General features: G+C 43.1%; 1 protein-coding gene across 1 annotated transcript in view; it reads right to left on the bottom strand.

The window, feature by feature from the left end:
• LOC134342116 (NACHT, LRR and PYD domains-containing protein 3-like) overlaps nucleotides 1-19764 on the bottom strand; it is a 45003-nt gene that overhangs the window by 15502 nt on the left and 9737 nt on the right. The window contains 5 exon segments of the mRNA XM_063040052.1: nucleotides 5744-5809; nucleotides 5909-6080; nucleotides 12531-12697; nucleotides 13250-13537; nucleotides 15370-15457. Coding sequence (XP_062896122.1) covers nucleotides 5744-5809; nucleotides 5909-6080; nucleotides 12531-12697; nucleotides 13250-13537; nucleotides 15370-15379 — 703 coding nt within the window. The 5' untranslated portion in view covers nucleotides 15380-15457.

The raw sequence follows: 19764 nt of genomic DNA on the forward strand, positions 1-19764 counted from the left end.
TGAAATATGAGAACGAGAAGCTAAGGTCAGATGTATCAATATTACAGTGGAGTACAGGAAATTACAGAGGCATGAGTGAGGAGTTGTGCAGAATTGATTGGGAAAGAACACTGGCAGGGATGATGGTAGAGCAGCAATGGCTGGAATTTCTGGAAGCAATTCAGAAGGCACAGGATATATACATCCCAAAGAGGAAGAAGTGTTCTAAAATCAAGATGAAACAACCGTGACTAACAAGGGAAGTCAAAGCCAAAGAGAGGAAGCATAACAGAACAAAAATCAGTGGGAAGTGAGAGGACTGGGAAGCTTTTAAATATCAATAAATATCTACTAAAAATCATTAAGAAGGCTGGAATATGACAGTAAGCTAGCCAATTATATAAAAAGAGGATTCCAGAAGTTTCTTCAGATACATAAAAGAGAAGCAAGAATAGATATCAGACTGCTGGAAAACGATGCTGAAGATGTACTAATAGGGGCAAGGAATTGGTGGATGAACTGAATAAGTATTTTGCATCAGTCTTCATGTGGAAGACATTAGCAGTACGGTGGAAGTTCCAGGTATTCAGGAATCACGAGTGTATGAAGTTACCATTACTAGAGAGAAGTTTCTTTGGAAGCTGAACGATCTGAAGGTAGATAATGTTGCAACCAAATAGGATGCTCAGACCTTTTTGAGGACAGGTGTGTGCCACCTCATCTTAATCCTTGTGAAGTTCAAAATCAATTCTTTTGTCCTACTGACATTGTGCTCAAGATTGTTGCTGCGAAACCACGGAACAAGCTGAAATGTTTCGCTCCTCCACGCACTTTCATTACCATCTGAAATTCTGATAATAATAGCTGTGTCATCAGCAAAGTCAGAGATATTACTTGAGCTGTTCCTAGCCACACAATCATGGATGCAGAGAGAAAAGAGCAGTGGGATAAACACATATCATTAAGTTGCGCCAGTCTTGATTATCAGCGAAGTGGAGATATTATTTCCATTCCATACAGACAGTGGTCTTTTGGTGAGGAAGTCAATGATTCATTTGCATTGGAAGGTCAGCGGCCCAGGTTTTGGAGATTTTTGATCGTACCTGTTCGAGTGATCGTATCAAGTAGCAGTCAGACATGGTCCCGGCCCAAAACGTCGAATGTACCTCTTCCTACAGATGCTGCCTGACCTGTTGCATTCACCAGCATTTTTTGTGTGTGTTGTAAGTACTATTATCCTCCAAGTGATCCATGGCCGCGGTAAGAGCTACTGAGATCGCATCCGCTGTAGACAAATAGTAGCGATATGCAAATTACATTGGGTCTATGTCCGAATGACAAGGGTTGATTCAAGCCATAATCAACCTCTCAAAGACCATCATCGTGGAACTGAGTGCTACGGGAAAATAGTTATTAAGGCATCTCACCCTGTTCTTCTTGGGAATTGGTATGATTTTTCCCTATTAAAGCAGGTGGGAACTTACAATTGGAGCAATGAGAAGTTGAAAATATCTTTGAATACGCATGCCAGTAAGTCGACACAGAATTTCAGAGCCCTACCAGGTACAGCATTGGGGCCTGTCCCCCTGTAAGCATTTATCCTATTGAAAGACCTCCCAAGATCGGCTTCCCAGTCAGAGATCGCAGGGTTAGTGGATGCAGCAGAGATTCTCATTGCAGTAGTTGTATTCTCCATTTCAAAGCGTGCATAAAAGGTGTTAATCCACATTGGGAGCGAAGCATCTCCGCAATTCATTGTATGTTTGATATTTGTAGGAAATAATGGCCTACAAACATTGCCAGAGTTGACGTGCATCTGATTATGCTTCCAAACTCAATCAGAATTGTTATTTTGTTCTTGAGATAATCCTCCATAAGTCATACCTGGCCTTCTTGCACAGTCCTGGATCACCAGACTTTAATGCACCAATATAGTCCTTCCTCAGACGATTACAAATCTCCTGGTTCATCTACGGTTTTTGAATCAGCTATGTATAATATATTCTGGTAGGCATAGACTCATCCACATAGGTTTTAATGGAGTCGGTGATAACTGGGGAGTATTCATTCAGACTTGAAGAAAAATGCTGAATACAGTCCAGTCTATGGACTCAGAGTTGTTTAGTAAGTGTTCCTGTGTCTCCTGTACTATACCTTATTGGTCCTCTCCACTGGTGCTGTGGTCTTTAGTCTCTACCCATACTCAGAAGGTGATCAGACTTTCCAATTTGCAGACGTAGGATGGCACGGTAAGTGAGATGATGATAATATCACTGTGGTCCTATGTGTTGCTCCTCTGGTTCCACAAGTGATGTTTTTAATAACTATTTAGAGACCTTTTCAAGCTGATTCGGTTAAAATTCCCCAAGACGACGGGGAAGACATCGGGGTGCGCAGCTTATTGATGCCTGTCGCACCGCTCAATAGAGAGTGTTGAATACGGCCCTGTGGTGGGCTATACACCGCTACCGAGATGATGGTTGAAAAAAATCCTATGAGAGATAAAATGGAGGATAGTTGAGCCCGAGATGTTCCAGATTAAGAGAGCAGGACTGGCTTAGAACTGACGAAGGGTCTTGGCCTGAAACGTCGACTGCGCCTCTTCCTATAGATGCTGCTTGGCCTGCTGCGTTCACCAGCAACTTTGATGTGTGTTGCTTGAATTTCCAGCATCTGCAGAATTCCTGTTGTCTGGCTTAGAACTGTTAGGTTTTTACACTACCAGGAGTGAATAATGAGGCATGCTCCAACTCCTCAGCCTTTGAAAGACTCATCAATCGCATCTCATAAATGTGATGTCAGCGAGCTGTATCACTGCGTCTAGAATGACAGGGATATCCAAGTCTCCCGAATGCAGAAGAACACAACAATCCTGAATATCCCTCTGGAGCAGCAATCATTCTCTGAAATCTTTGATTATATTTACCAGAAACTGTATATCTGTCAGCAGAATAGTATGCAAGTATGAAGTCTCTTCTCCTTAAACGAACTTTTAAACCAACACAAGGTATAATCTGTTTGTCTTGTTTTTTTTGCTAATTTTTTACCCTATCTTTATACAGCTCAGTAAATTAGAGAGCAAATTTAAAACCAGGCAAGACCACCGTGGGTTCAGAGAGTCGCCCTGAGAAATAATTCATTTTATTTAACGGTGATTGTTCTTTTTTTGATTGTGAATAGACAGAAAGATTAGAGTACGCCAATGCTTCATCATACATTGTGTGAATTTCACAAGTGTTGGGTGTATTTGTGTATATTACGAACTTCTATTAACAAAGAGTGTGGGACAGAATCGAATATTTTTGATAGTCAATGTAACAAAGTGAAAGATGTATTGCTTTTCCTGGTGGCTTGAATTAGCAACTCTCAGTTGTTCTTTACAGCCTTTCATACCCTTACGGCATACTTTCTGCTCTTTGTAAGTATAATTTGGTTATCTAAATGAGTGGTGATTAGTAGCGAGATGCATGATGTTACAATTTCATGTTTAGTTTGTAAAATAATAGAAGGCTATTTTGATGGGTTATTTGTGATTTCTCCTTTAGGTAAGAGATACGTATTATCTTATTATTAAAAAGTAATTATTATTATCTCACCTCTTTCAAATATAGAGTGTTTAAAAATATTAAAGAGTAGATGTTTCTTCTGGATAATCCCACAGGAGGAGACATCCTCCCCACTCCCCTCACATGCACCCTATTAAGATGTCTGAGGATCTTATGTTTCACTGAAATCTAATCTTAAATGTCTAAATTCCAGCAAGTATAAACTCTGTCTTCCTTCATAAATCAGGTGAATAAAAATTCCGAAGGGATCATTTGCTGTGTTGTTTTATGCCAGTGGTTTGCAACTATCAGAATACGCCTTATTATATCTAATAATTGTCATGAAATTTGTTGTTTTGTGGCACTAGTACAGTGCAAGACTTAAAAACTAGTATAATTGACAATAAGAAATGAAAGAACTAAATACCACAAAAGAGGATTAGCAACGTCGTGTTCATGGACTCTTCAGAATGCTAACATTGAAGAGAAGCTGCTCCTGATTCAATTCGCATTAATTGCAAAACAGGGAAAGAAAACCCATCAACAACATGGACAAAACAATCCAATGGAATGCAACACTGTTTTAAGAAGTGTAATTTAAATAGTAGATGAACGACCCAATTGATCAGATGGTCAGGTGTTTTTTTTTACAAGGTGCTGCTAAAGGATTGGTGGTGCTGAAATTGCGGGAACCTCTCTGCTCTTCTTCAACAAACCATCTTTTCACATTTATGGAGAAAAGAGTTGAAACTTTGCTTTACGTTTCATTTAAAACACTGAACCTCTTCAGGTCTCATGCCAACAGGTTCAGGAACATTTATTACCCCTCAACAAATAATTCTTCAAACAGAGTGATAAGTTCACTTGCCCCATCACTGAACTGTTCCCACATCGTATGGATCTGCTTATATATTCATTATTATGTATTTATTTTGTATTTGCATAGTTTGTTGTCATTTGCAGACTGGTTGTCCAACCTGTTAGGTGCAGTCCTATTATGGTTATTGTACTTATTGAGTATACCAGGAACAAAATGAATCTCAGGGTTGCATATGCTGACATACAAGTACTTTGATAATAAACTTACTTTACAAATTGATTATTATTATATGTACTACAATAAGGGCTCATATTAACATAGAATGTGACCATTTAATAGTCTTAGAAATGCAGAATTAAAGTTGTCCTTGATCCTGAGATATATACCTTCAGGTTTATGTATCTTCTGCGCAATGGAGAATAGAAAATATGTGAGCTGGGTTAGGATCAAGCAGCAAGTCGAAACCCCGCCTCCTGCGCCAGTTCCTCTGAAATTTACCTTTCAATTCATTCTACTCTTGCTCTGAGATAACTACCCTAGATGTCCTGACTTTCTACCTAACTCCCTAAAATCTCTCTTCAGGACCTCCTCACTTTTCCTACTTGTGTAATTTGTTCCAATTTGTATCAAGACTTCTGGCTGCTTTGGAGTGCTATGGATCCATTCTGAGACATCCGTGACTCTGACACCTGGGAGGCAACGTACCATCTGTGTATCTCTATCGTGCCCACAGAATCTCGTCTATTTTCCTCTGACTATGGCATCTACTATCACCACTGCACTCCTCTTCACTTCTCGCCTCTTCTGAGCCACAACACCAGACTCGGTCCCAGAAACCCTGTGACTGCAGCTCTCCCCTGGTTAGACATCCTCTTCAACAGTATCTAAAGTGGTATACTTATTTTAGAGGGGAACGGCCGCAAGTATACTCTGCACTGGTCGTGCATTTCTTTTCCTTCTCCTGACAGTCACCCAGCCTCCTGTCTCTTGCACCCTCTCTGCAGCTCGTATCTATCACCTCCTCATTCTCCCCTATGAGCCAAAAGGTCCTCAAGCTGAAACTCCTGCGCTGTAGCTGGGTGCATCTTGTGCTGTTGTGGTTACGTACGAGTCTGGAGGTTTCCGAAAACTCACACCTCTCAGCACAGTACAAGAGACTGCCCCTGGAGCTACTCTCACTCTACTCCTATGCCCTAACAGATGAGGAATGAAGAATTAAGAACAAAAACAGAATCTTACCAGATACTTTCCCTAGCCCAAGCCTGACGGGCCAAAACTACTTCAAACTCTGACCCACCCACAGCAATGTTGGCCTCAGAAATGATCGCGTCACTTGCCCTTGCATTATTTTTAATGATAAAACAGACAGATAACGTGTAAAGAAGTGACCATCACTCACTTATCAGTTGAGTGGGTAACTCAGCTAACACTCGGGCGATGCTCATGTATTCCTCTGGATCAGGGCCTGTTTAAATCAAAAAGTAACTCCATGAAAATAGAGCTAAAATAATTTAAACTGTTTATTTCAATGTGCCTTCGTGCTCAGTGCGTGGCTTTAACATACCGAGCTCCTGGATTTCGCCTAGTATTTTGTCCAACTTCGGTAATACAATCCTTTTTTTCACAAAGGATTCCCACATCACCCTCCGGGCCCAGGAGCCTTTGTCCATCACCAAACTGAGGAAGAGTCTGGAACATTCTGTCCGCTTTTCCTTCTCGGTCAGTTCAATGACCTTCTATAAAAGGAAAAAATGTATTTATAGTCGAGCAGACAGAAAGTCATGAAGAGTTTTCACATGATCCTGTCAGCTCCTGTAGCTTTAATAAGAATTGGATAAATTCAATAATTTATATTTGATATGTTAGATATTTTCTTCTGGCACAACAATTGCTGATATAAAACCTACACCACATATTTAGCTATAGGTCTTCAGGATTAGTGCAACGAAGACTTCCATGAGTGTTATTTTTTCATACAATGAAAAAAAAATCCAGGGACATTCCTGATGAAGTCGGCATTGACAAGATTATTTGGAAACAAAGCAGAGTAAACTGGCATGTAACAACAAAAGCAAAATGGAGGGGCGACCAAGGGAGCAAAAAAAAAAAGATTGCGGGTCCGAATCTCACACACATGAGGAGAAAACTGAATTTTCAGAAGCTTTAATGCAGCTAATCAGAACAGGCCACATTCATATCAACTGGCATTTAGCGTGGCCTGGGATAGATACGGGTGGGAATCATATCTGAAAATGTATGTTAAATAACTACCATTACAAACACACTGTTGACTCTTCATACCTATTTGTCCACTGAGAAGTAACAATTTATAACTGCTGATGAAGATAAATCACGCAGCGATCAGTGGGGAACTCCAGGGTTAATTCCCAGTGCTGATGAAGGAATGGTGAGATTTCCCAAAGTCAGGGTGAGCTAAGACTTGAAGTGGATGCGCCAGATGGCAGTGAGCAACATATTCACTGCCTAGTTCTGGTTTGATGGATTTGCAGGTTTGGGAGGTGCTATCAGTGTTGCTGAAATTCAGCATCTGCGACAGATGGCACAGACTGCAGACAGATTCTGATGGAGCAAGTGGATACATAATGTTGAATAATTTGATGCATGATGTTTAGCTTCAGCTGTTGCAGGGGTAACATGCTGGGACAAATACTGGCGACACCATCACGCTCATAACTCAAGTCTTAAAAGTAATGACGGGATTCACTTAAATGAGAAACATGCAGCCCCAGCCCTACTCTTACAACCATGATTTGTGTGGAGGTCCCCTGACCTCGATGACGTGAATTGAATGAACTGACTTTATCACTTACATTCTTCATATACCAGAGGAGTAAAAATCTTTCCGAGGGAAAAAAATCTTTCTGATTGAGGGAATTAAATGCAGCATCTCCAAGTTTGCGGATGACACGAAGCTGGGTGGCAGTGTTAGCAGTGACGAGGATGCTAAGAGGATGCAGGGTGACTTGGATAGGTTGGGTGAGTGGGCAAACTCATGGCAGATGCAACTTAATGTGGATAAATGTGAAGTTATCCACTTTGGTGGCAAAAATAGGAAAACAGATTATTATCTGAACGGTGACCGATTAGGAAAAGGGGAGGTGCAACGAGACCTGGGTGTCATTATACACCAGTCATTGAAAGTGGGCATGCAGGTACAGCAGGCGGTGAAAAAGGCGAACGGTATGCTGGCATTTATAGCGAGAGGATTCGAGTACAGGAGCAGGGAGGTACTACTGCAGTTGTACAAGGCCTTGGTGAGACCACACCTGGAGTATTGTGTGTAGTTTTGGTCTCCTAATCTGAGGAAAGACATCTTTGCCATAGAGGGAGTACAAAGAAGGTTCACCAGATTGATTCCTGGGATGGCAGGTCTTTCATATGAAGAAAGACTGGATGAACTGGGCTTGTACTCGTTGGAATTTAGAAGATTGAGGGGGGATCTGATTGAAACTTATAAGATCCTAAAGGGATTGGACAGGTTAGATGCAGGAAGGTTGTTCCCGATGTTGGGGAAGTCCAGAACGAGGGGTCACAGTTTGAGGATAGAGGGGAAGCCTTTTAGGATCGAGATTAGGAAAAACTTCTTCACACAGAGAGTGGTGAATCTGTGGAATTCTCTGCCACAGCAAACTGTTGAGGCCAGTTCATTGGCTATGTTTAAGAGGGAGTTAGATATGGCCCTTGTGGCTACAGGGGTCAGGGGGTATGGAGGGAAGGCTGGGTTCTGAGTTGGATGATCAGCCATGATCATAATAAATGGCGGTGCAGGCTCGAAGGGCCGAATGGCCTACTCCTGCACCTATTTTCTATGTTTCTATGTTACGTCTCCGTCTAAATGTGCAATGTGTAGTTTAAAGTAACTCATAATAAGTAGTATACACAACAGTCAACATAACATAGAAATATAGTTGTGTCAGCATGAACAAATACAAGAGTGCACTTAATCAGGGTATCAGGAGGGCCAAAATAAGGCACGAATTTCCTTAAGCAGACAAGGTGATTCCGAATACCAAGGAATTCCTCATGCATATTAAGAGCAAAAGGATTGCAAGGGTCAAAGTTGGTCCTCTGGAAGATCAGAATGGTAAATCATGCATGGAGCCAAAGGAGGTGGGGGAGATTTTAAATGCATTCTTTGCATCTATATATACTCAGGAGACGGACAAAGTATTTAGAAGTGAGGCCAAACTGCATCGACTTCGTGAACTCTATACAGATTATAAATAAGGTGTCTTCTATTTTGAGGCAAATCAGGGTGGATAAATCCCGAAGTCCTGACAAGGAGTTGTCTGCGGGAGGCAAGTGTAGAAATTGCCGGAGCCCCCGAGCAGAGAAAATAAAATCATCCTTTGATAGGAGCAGAACCAGAGGATGGGAGGATAGTTAAAGTTGTTCCGCTGTTTCAGAAAGGATCTAAAAATAAACCAGGAAATTATAGATTGATGAGCTTGACACCAGTCTTGGGAAAGTTACTGGAAAGTAATTCGGATTCGGGAGTACATTCGGATTGGAGGGTTGTGACCAGTGGTGTCCCACAAGGATCGGTTCTGGGACCTCTACTTTTCGTGATTTTTATTAATGACCTGGATGTGGGGTAGAAGGGTGGGTTGGCAAGTTTGCAGACGACACGAAGGTTGGTGGTGTTGTAGATAGTGTAGAGGATTGTCAAAGAATGCAGAGACATTGATAGGATGCAGACGTGGGCTGAGAAGTGGCAGATGGAGTTCAACTCGAAGAAGTGTGAGGTGGTACACTTTGGAAGGACAAACTCCAGGGCAGAGTACAAAGTAAATGGCAGGATACTTGGTAGTGTGGAGGAGCAGAGGGATCTGGGGGTACATGTCCACAGATCCCTGAAAGTTGCCTCACAAGTAGATAGGATAGTTAAGAAAGCTTATGGGGTGTTAGCTTTCATAAGTCGAGGGATAGAGTTTAAGAGTCGCGAGGTAATGATGCAGCTCTGTAAAACTCTGGTTAGGCCACACTTGGAGTACTGTGTCCAGCTCTGGTCGCCTCACCATAGGAAGGATGTGGAAGCATTGGAAAGGGTACAGAAGAGACTTACCAGGATGCTGCCTGGTTTAGAAAGTATGCATTATGATCAGAGATTAAGACAGCTAGGGCTTTACTCTCTGGACAGGAGGAGGATGAGAGGAGACATGATAGAGGTATACAAGATATTAAGAGGAATAGATAGAGTGGATAGCCAGCGCCTCTTCCCCAGGGCACCACTGCTCAATACAAGAGGGCATGGCTTTAAGGTAAGGGGTTGGAAGTTCAAGGGGGATATTAGAGGAAGGTTTTTTACTCAGAGAGTGGTTGGTGCGTGGATTGTACTGCCTGAGTACAGATACTGTACACTAGTGAAATTTAAGAGACTACTAGACATGTATATGGAGGAATTTAAGGTGGGGGGTTATATGGGAGGCAGGGTTTGAGGGTTGGCACAACATTGTGGGCCGAAGGGCCTGTACCCTGCTGTATGTTCTATGTTTAAGGTATTCAATGGGATGGAATATATCGGTAGTTAGACGTGGAGTGATTAAGAATAGTCAGCATGGCTTCATGTTTGGCAGGTCATGTCTAACAAATAGAAACATAGAAAACATACAGCACAATACAGGCCCTTCGGCCCACAAAGCTGTGCCGAACATGCTCCTATCTTTGAACTACCTAGGGTTTACTGATAGCACTCTATTTTTCTAAGCTCCATGTAGCCATCCAGGAGTTTCGTCAAAGACCCTATAGTTTCCGCCTCCATCAACGCTGCCGGCAGCCCATTCCGTGCACTCACCACTCTCTGCATAAAAAACTTACCCCTGACATCTCCCCTGTACCTACTTCCAAGCACCTTAAAACTATGCCCTCTTTGTGGCAACCATTTTAGCCTTGGGGAAAAGCTTCTGACGATCCACATGATAAATGCCTCTCATTACCTTGTACACCTCTATCAGGTCACTTCTCTTCCTCCGTCGCAGCAAGGAGAAAAGGCCGAGTTCACTCAACCTATTCTCATAAGGTATGCTCCCCAATCCAGACAAAAGCCTTGTAAATCTCCTCTGCATCCTTTATATGGTTTCCACGTCCTTCCTATAGTGTGGCGACCAGAATTGAGCACAGTACTCCAAGTGGGGTCGGACCAGGGTCCTATATAAACATAGAAACATAGAAAATAGGTGCAGGAGTAGGCCATTCGGCCCTTCAAGCCTGGACCGTCATTCAGTATGATCATGGCTGATCATCCAACTCAGAATCCTGTACCTGCCTTCTCTCCATACCCCCTGATCCCTTTAGCCACAAGGGCCATATAGCTGCAACATTACCTCTCGGATCTAAAACTCAATCCCACGATTGATGAAGGCCAATGCCACGTATGCCTTCTTAACCACAGAGTCAACCTACGTAGCAGCTTTGAGTGTCCTATTGACTCGGACCACAAGATCCCTCTGATCTTCCACACTGCCAGCGGTCTTACCATTAAAGCTATATTCTGCCATCATATTTGACCTACCAAAATGAACCATCTCACATTTACCTGGCTTGAACTCCATCTGTCACTTCTAAGCCAAGTTTTGCATCCTATCAATGCCCCGTTGTAAACTCTGACAGCCCTCCACACTATCGACAACACCCCCAACCTTTATGTCATCAGCAAATGTACTGACCCATCCCTGCACATCCTCATCCAGTAGGGTTCTTAGAAAAAGTCTTTTTCGAACAAGTTACAAGGAAAGTTGATGAAGGCAAGGTATGGATGTTGTCTGAATGGACTTTAGCAAGGCACGTGACAAAGTCCCACATGGGAGGTTGGTCAAGAAGGTTCAGTCGCTTGGCATTCAGGATGAGGTAATAATTTGGATTAGATAATAGCTTCATGGGAGAAGCCAGAGAGTGGTAGTAAATGATTGCATCTTTGACTGGAGGCCTGTGACATGTGGAGTGCCGCAGTAACCGGTGCAGGGTTCACAGTTGTCTGTCATCCATATCACTGACCTGTGTGATAACGCGGTTAACTGGATCCGCAAATTTTGCGGAGGACTGTTAGTGTAGTGGACAACGAGGAAGAGTAGAGCTTTCAGTGGCATCTGGACAAGCTGGAAACTTGGACTGAATAATGGCAGATTGAATTTAACGCAGACAAATGTGAAGTGTTGCACTTTAGAAGGATGGTCCTGGGTAGGTCCTGCACTGAGGAGTGTGGTAGAAGAAAGGGACCTGGACACAATTCATTCAAATAGGCAGCACAGGTAGATAGGCTCGTAAATAATCTTTTGGCACATTGACCTTCATATATTAAAGTATTGTTTATAGAGATGGGATGTTATGTTAAAGTTGTATAAGATGTTGCTGTGGCCTAATTTGGAGGACTGTGTGCAGTTTTGGTCACCTATCTGCAGGAAGGATGTTCCTTAGAATATAGAAGATTGAGGGGAGATTTGATAGAGGTATACAGATACGTTAAATACAAGCAGGATTTTTCCACTGAGGTTTGGATCTACTACAACTAAAGATCATGGGTGAAAGGTAAAAAGTTCAAGGGGAACATGAGGGGAAATTTCCTCATTCAGATGGTCGTGAAAGTGTGGAACAAGCTGCCAATGCAAGTGATGCAAGTAAACTCGATTTCAATGTTTAGGGAACATTTCGATGGGGACATGGATGGTAGGGCTTTGGAGGGCTGTGGTCTGTTTGGAGGTCGATGGGAGTAGGGAGTTTAAATGGTTCAGCATCATGGTGCAGTAGTTCTGTAGGACTCTTTGAATGGTTAGCCGCCCATTTGTTTGGGAGCTCAGATGAAGATAGAGAATGTGTGGTTGGCACGTTTTCCTCAGTCACTGACTGCAGTGAAGCCAGTGGTCAACTGAATTTGACTTACAGCCCCGATGAGATGAGGAATAAATTGTGGACTGAATGTCTTTTCAACAGTCCAGTTGTGCAGCCACTGTTCTTATACCCCACTGATAAATAGGGGAAAATGTGACACTGGAACTGCAGTTCCCAGTGCTCCCCACCTTACCAGGTTTTACAGTTCTGACCAGATCTGCTGGAGACAAATCAGAGATCTCGTTTGCAATGTAGAAATGCTAGAACATGCTGGAAATTACTTTTGATCACTGTTCCCTGTGATGTCAGCGGTTCCGTGACGATACATTAAATACACTCACCTCATGTTCTTGTGCACTGAAATGACCTTCCTGTCTCAACATCCAACTGAGTGTTTCAACACCTCCTTCTAGCGCTTGTTTCAGTCTGTCCCTGTAGAATTTTGTCAGTTTGTACAGTCGATATTCATCCCCTTCTGCCAGGAGGTTAGAGATTGTAAACTTTGGCTCTGCGAACATAAAAAAGGTAAAAAAGTGGACAGCAACCCAAATATTGCTCGTCTCCACCGCTTTCACAGCACTTACATCATGTCTCAGAACTACTGCCTTCAGCTACATGCACGGAATTTCTCCCAAACTCCAAAACAACAATTCTCTGGAAGTTACTTTCCAGAAGGACCACATTTAACAGAAATCCACCCACCCCCCCCACACACACACACACCGCCCCCTCATCCAGTTCCATTTAGGGTGGGCAATAAATCCTGGGGATGCCAATGATACTCACATCCCAGAGATACTCTGTCCATCCGGTTGTCCCTTAATTCACATCCCATAAATACACACTTCATCCAAACAGCTCCATATCCTCTAACACTCATCCTGGGAATCCTCACAGCAGATGTTACATTTCCAGTAGTGGGGTAACGAGTTCCCACTACACCACACGTACCACATCCACACATTCCCCCTCTCCTCTGACCAACCCTCCAAACAAGGAAACAAATTTACCCTCCTCCCCGCCGCAATCTGCAAACACATCTCCCTCATATTTCACTCACCCGCTCCTTGTTGGGGACTTGACAATTCCATGTTTAATGAGCTTCCGAGCTGACAGACAGTCGCTTCATTTGTACCGATTCCAGGGTCCCGATCAGTGTTCCTGACGCCACTGTCTCTGGGCTGACTTTGCTCCCCTTCCTCTGCTGCCGGACTGCATTCTATTGGGACATTGCTCTCAATCTGATCCTGCTTTGGTACCTTGCTTCCCGTGTCCTGATCATCTTCTCCCGATGAGCTGCCTGGGAAGAATCTCTTGTGTAATCTCCATAACCAATTTCGTTTCCTACCTGAAATAAATGATGCATTGCAGGTTATACTGGAGTGATTGAGAGCTGAGCAGAACAAGAATTCACATAGGTGTCTGTAGTAGAGCTGAGACTCTAGCTGACCAAATTTGGAGTGGGACTGTGCTGGTGAATGTGAACCGCACTTCTGGCCATGTGATCATCCTGATAAGCCGGTGACTGGACACATCTATCCCAGAAAAAGAACAGGATAGTCACAGCACTACTGATCTCTAGCAACACAGTAGTTTTGCACACTGGTGACCCGCGGATATTAATGGAACAGCGTCAGGTTATACCGGGAATTGTCACTGGGATTATTTTCCACAAGCAAAAATATCCCTGGGTTACAGGCTGTCCAGTCTCCAGTGTCACACACAGACGAGTCATTGGATTACATGCTGTCCTGTCCATTAGATCACACATTCTCTGTTCATTGTGCAACACACTGATGGGTCCCCTGGGTGAAATACAGACCATTACCTTGAGACACAAACTATCCCATCCCCAGGGTCAGTGACTGCCATTTCCCCTCAGATCTAGCCTGCCCAGTCCCCTGGGTCCCATTCCATCCCCCGGATGATGAATGTCATCATCAAGTCAGTGGTAAAGTTTCACTCAGAGAGTTTTGTGTACAGTTCTAGTTGTTAATCTATAGGAAGGACGTGTTTAAACTGGAAAGAGTGTAGGGGAGATTTACAAGTATGTTGCTGGACTGGAGTGTTTGGTTTTCTGCTATATGGATAGGCTGGGACAGATTTATCTGGAGCACGGGAGCTTGTAAAGTGACCTTACACACCTACATAAAATAATCAGAAGTGTAGATAGGGTAGATGATCACAGTCCTTCTCTCAGGGTAGGGGAGTCTGAGACTTGAGGGCAGAGATTTAGGAGGGACAGAATTTCAATTACAAAAGGTTGGATCAGATGAGCACATTTTCTAATTCATATACCTAATCTAATTCATTTCCCTCCCTAGATACTGCCTGACCTGTTGAGTTCCTCCATCATTTTGTTTGTGTGTTACCCGCTCTAGTTACCCTCTTGAAATGCTGTGGAATTCACTTTATTCCGACACATCGTTGACATTGCATTGCATTGCCTTATTTTTGTCTCCTGATGTTTTATATTTCCTGTGCCATTTCAGAATTGAAGTTCCTTACTTTTTTTTTTACTTGGAAAGCCCAAATTCACCATTTGACCACAGCGTAGACATTCATTGGGGTATTAAAACACCGAAACAGAACAAACATTTATCTACAATTAGCTGTCTACTGATTCTCTGCCATTCCCAACGCTGGTAATGTTCTCGGTTCGGCTACAGAATACCAAATTTTGGATACTCCCACATCTCCTTCGCGCAGGATGTTCATAGCTGCCCTTCCAAAGCCTGAAATGCTGTGTTATCACACAATCTTTGAAATCGCTGAAATGTTCCTATCATTTGGCATTGAGTATTATAATGAAAGTTGGAGTTGTCCTACACGTCTGGTCTGTCTAGAGGTGAAACTAACCCTGACCCTTGACTTTAACATAATCCATAAACCCGCTGTTGCATTCCTGTGTTTCACTCACAACCACCTAATTCAGGAATCCCTGTTGCTTTCACTCAGGTGAAGCTTTGCATGGTGAGCAGAGTCATTTGACCATTACTGGTGTCAGGTCCCTGAGCTGGATCTGTTAGATTGATCAATTACTCAAGGCCGCTTTACCAGTGGGATCAATGACCTGATGAAACTTTTATGTGCCTGTTAACATGTGTATGGGGTTTCTCCATCTGAACTATCATGCACAAATGTGGCAGAAGTTGAATTATAAAGACTCAGTGAACATACCTGTATCCATTCTGATCTGACTGACAATTGCTGATTGTCATCTTCTTGTTTACACTTTGGTCTTGGAAAGCTCCACCTGTTGGTGATGCTGTGAATTACCCAACAAGCAGATAGTGAGTCAGGGAGAGTAGGAATACTTTGCAAATACAATTAGCCTTTTGACACAACCGATCGACAGATGGCGGAATAGCCAAAGCTCTACACAGCGTCCTTAGACATCCGGAAAAGAGGGATGTTATGTGAGAATACTGGTCTTGGACTACAGTTCAGTATTCAACACCATAACTCCCTCCAGGCTCGACAAGAAACTTAGAGATTCTTTGAAATATGTTATTAAAACTCTTGACAGAAGGAAGGCTACCCAATTAGTGCATGTACACATGGTGAAGCCTTATTATGATTCCGCGATGGCACCAGTCAGTATTGTTATTGTCATGGTCCGGTCCATGAAATCCGCATTCGGGTTCACGATCCGGCCCATGTTCTTTATTCCAGGTTTTCCAGTTTTCCCCAGTTTCTGTTGAGGCAGCTGATTCTCGTTTGGGCTGGCTTCATAAATAGCTTCAGGATTCAGCCTCTGGCTGCTGGATTGTTCCTGTTCATACCCGTTGTCTGTATCCCTTCCCTGCTTTCTGTTGCCTCTAGCCCTGCCTCTTCTGGAGCCCTGCCTCGTCTGAAACCCTCGCCTGCACTGCTGTCAAATTCCATCGCTGGAGCAAGCTAAGGAACTGTCTATTATTGTTTTGAATTGTCTCTGTGTCCACGCCTTCACTAGGTAGATCCGGCTGTTTGCCGCTACCTTCTGTTGGGGTCTGTCTTTGTGTCCTCGCCTTCGCTAGGTAGGTCCAGCTGTCTGCCGCTGCCTTGTGTTGGGAACCGTCTCGTTGCATTCTGCATTCTGTGTACGAGTCCCGGCCCTATGTCCTGTTTCCAAGGAGGGGCCCTCGCTCCGTGTTCCATGTTCCTGCTTTCCCAAGACCGAGGTTCTGTGTTCCATGTTCACGCACTCCCAAGACCATTTCATGTCCTTGCCTAGTTCTAGGGTCCGAGCCAGAGGCAAGACCCAGGTTTTGGGTCCTTGTCCAGTCTCTGGCTCGGAGTCCAAGCCCAGGCTCTTATTTCCAAGTTCTATGTCCTGGTTCTGCAATCCTAGTCAAGTCCTAGCCCAGGCCCTGTATCCTTGTCTCGTCCAGGGCCTGTGTCATGTCCAGCATCCTTCCTTCCCACTTCCCTTGCTTTCTTGTCTCACCTAGTCCTGTAACTTGTACTTCAGTGTCTGTGCCTTACACTTGGGTCTGCTCCCAGTGCCCACATTATGACAGATATGAAAACAAATGGGGTTGTGGAATCCGGTAATGAGGTGCAAGATCATTTTAACAAGCTGAATATAGTATCAACAAGACTTGGGAATTCCATTATTTTGAAAAACATTACTGGCAAAGTCCGTCATCTGGAGCCTGCACAGCAAAACAATTGAAAGAATTAATTAGCAAGTATGAAGATTTATTCCCTGATGTTCCAAGACGGTGCACAGCTGCAGTGCATGAAGTTATTGTAAGCTCAGCCGAGCCCATCAAACAGCATCCTTACAGAATGAACTTGTAGAAATGCAAAATGTTTGAAAAAGAAAATGGGAAAATGGGTACATGCTATCTTAGCAATCTACCTCAGACTGAGCGTCGCCCTGCGATCTTGTGCCTAAGCCGGACGGTAGCATGAGGTTCTGTACTGACTACAGGAAAATCAATGCAATAACCAAGACAGATGCTTATCCTATCCCGAGAGTGGATGACTGCATCGATAAAGTGGGAAAGGCTAAGTACCTCACAAAAATTGATCTGTTAAAAGGATTTTGGTGTGTTCCTTTGACCGAAAGGGCCAGAGAAATCTCAGCGTTTGTCATGCCTTCCGGGCTGTATGAATATAATGTTTTACCCTTCGGGATGAAAAATGCAGCAGGGACATATCAATGGATGATCAGTTCTGTGATTACAGGTCTAGAAAGCACAGGGGCTTATATTGATGATTTAGTGGTCTGGAATGACACGTGGGAAGAGCATATTGCCAGTAGAAAAACTATTTGACAGCCTTTCCAAGGACAATCTTATGGTGAACCTCGCTAAAAGTGAATTTGGTCATGCTGCTGTTACTTATCTTGACTACATAGTAGACCAGGGCCGACTGGCTCCTGTAGAGGCCAAGGTTCAAGCTATTGCTGAGATTCCCGTTCCGACAGGCAAGAAAGCTTTAAGAATGTTTTTGGGAATGGTTGGCTATTATCGTAAGTTTTGCAAGAACTTCGTGGATATCGCTCTCCCCCTAACGAAACTCCTAGGGAAGAGTGAAAGATTTGTATGGAGTGACCTTTTCCAGGAGGCATTTGAATGCCAGAAATCTATTCTGTGTTATCATCCTGTTCTCAAAGTACCTGACTTTCCAAACCCATTTTCTATAGCGACAGACGCTAGTGACAAAGCTGCTGGGGCAGTACTGTTACAGAAGGGCGTGGATGACATTGTACACATGGTAGCTTAGTTCTCAAAGAAATTTAATGTGCACCAGAAAAATTATTCCACTGTTGAAAAGGAGTTGCTATCACTTATTCTGGCTTTACAACATTTTGAAGTCTATGTTTGTCCTCTCCAGAAACCACTTGTGGTTTACACGGATCACAATCCGTTAGTGTTTCTAACTAAGATGAAGGATAAGAATAGAAGGTTATTGAAATGGAGTTTGATCTTGCAAAAATATGACCTAAAAATCAAACATGTGAAAGGTACTGACAACATTATAGCTGATTGTTTATCCAGATGTTAAGTTAGAAGTTGTAGATGTTTTTCTCTGTTATCTAATGATACATGTATTGTTTCAAACTTTGTAATCTACATTTTAACTAAAATTTTTGCCCACATCAAAATTTTTCCTAAAAGGAGGGAGGTGTGACCGAATCCTGAATTATCCCTTATTGATTGTGCCTTTTAAAAAAAGAGAGAGAGAGCTGCACAACACAAACAACTTGTTATTAAGAGAGAGAGAGGTGAAGACTGCTCACAGTTTGCTTGGAGATGATGTTATGGTTTCTCTGCAGCGTGTTTTCACTTTTGCAAGGACACTGCCAGCTTCTGAGTTCCTACAGCGAGAGGAGGGAGGAGCTACTTGATGGACAGCTGGTGTTCAGCATGTGGAGATAAATGGAAGGTCAGCCGGTAGACAGACAGATACATGATTTTGGATACTGGATGAGCTTTGTTGTGCCCTGAATTGTTACCCATTTGAGTCTCATTGGTTTACAATACATTTCACCTGACGAGGCGATTTGAATTTTTGTGTGTTTATGCATTACCATCTCCGTGATAACAGAGAACCACCGGTTGAGAATATGGTTGCCCCATTCAGCGTTAATATCCTGTCTGTAACAGGAAGCGCGATACTGTGCTATGATCAAATGCATTTAATATGTATGGATTCTAGCAGTGTTCGCTCCTTAAATGTTACCCCACCTTTGTCTGCATGAGACCAAAAGACAGAGGAGCAGAATTAGGCTGTCTGCCCATCGAGTACCCTTGGCCATCCCTTCATAGTTGATCACAGATCACACTCAAACCCATACATCTTCCTTCTCATCAAAATCACTGATGCCATGACCCATCAGGAAACTATCTTTTTTTTTTGCTTTAGATATACCCACGGACTTGGCCTCCACCGCAGTCTGAGGCAGACCATTCCACAGAATTATTACTGTCTGGCTAAAAAAAAATCCTCCTTACCTATGATCTAATGACCCATCAATTTTGGAGTTGTGCCCTTTAGTTCTGGAACCCCCAGCATAGGATATGTCCTCTCCACGTCCACCTTATCCAGTCCTTTCAACATTCAGTGGGTTTCAATGAGATTCCTCTGCATTCTTCTAAATTCCAATGAATACAGGCCCAAAGCTGTCAAATGCTCCTCTTATGCTAACCCCTTAATTCCTGAAAAATCCTAGTGAAACTGCTCAGCACTCTCTCCGACGACAACACATCTTTTCACAGATATGGGGCCCACCACTGTTGACAAAACTCCAGTCACGGACAGACCAATGTCTTAGGAAGCCTCAGCATTACCTCCTTTTTTATATGTCCTATTCCCTTGGAAATGAATGTCTTGCACGGAAACTCCCACGATCATTTGCACCTTTGTTATTTGAATTTTCTTCCCAGTTAGATAATAGCCCGTACTATTCTTCCTTTTACCAGAAAGCATTATCATACATTTCCCAATACTATTCCATCTGTCTCTAGTCTGCCCAATCTTCCAATTACTCTGTCCTTTTGCAATCGTATTGCTAACTCTGCACTACCTATGCCTCAACCTATCTTCATATCATCTGCAATCTGTGCCACAAAAACATCAATT

Source organism: Mobula hypostoma, unplaced genomic scaffold (genome assembly GCF_963921235.1).
Source record: "Mobula hypostoma unplaced genomic scaffold, sMobHyp1.1 scaffold_45, whole genome shotgun sequence".
Taxonomy (NCBI): domain Eukaryota; kingdom Metazoa; phylum Chordata; class Chondrichthyes; order Myliobatiformes; family Myliobatidae; genus Mobula; species Mobula hypostoma.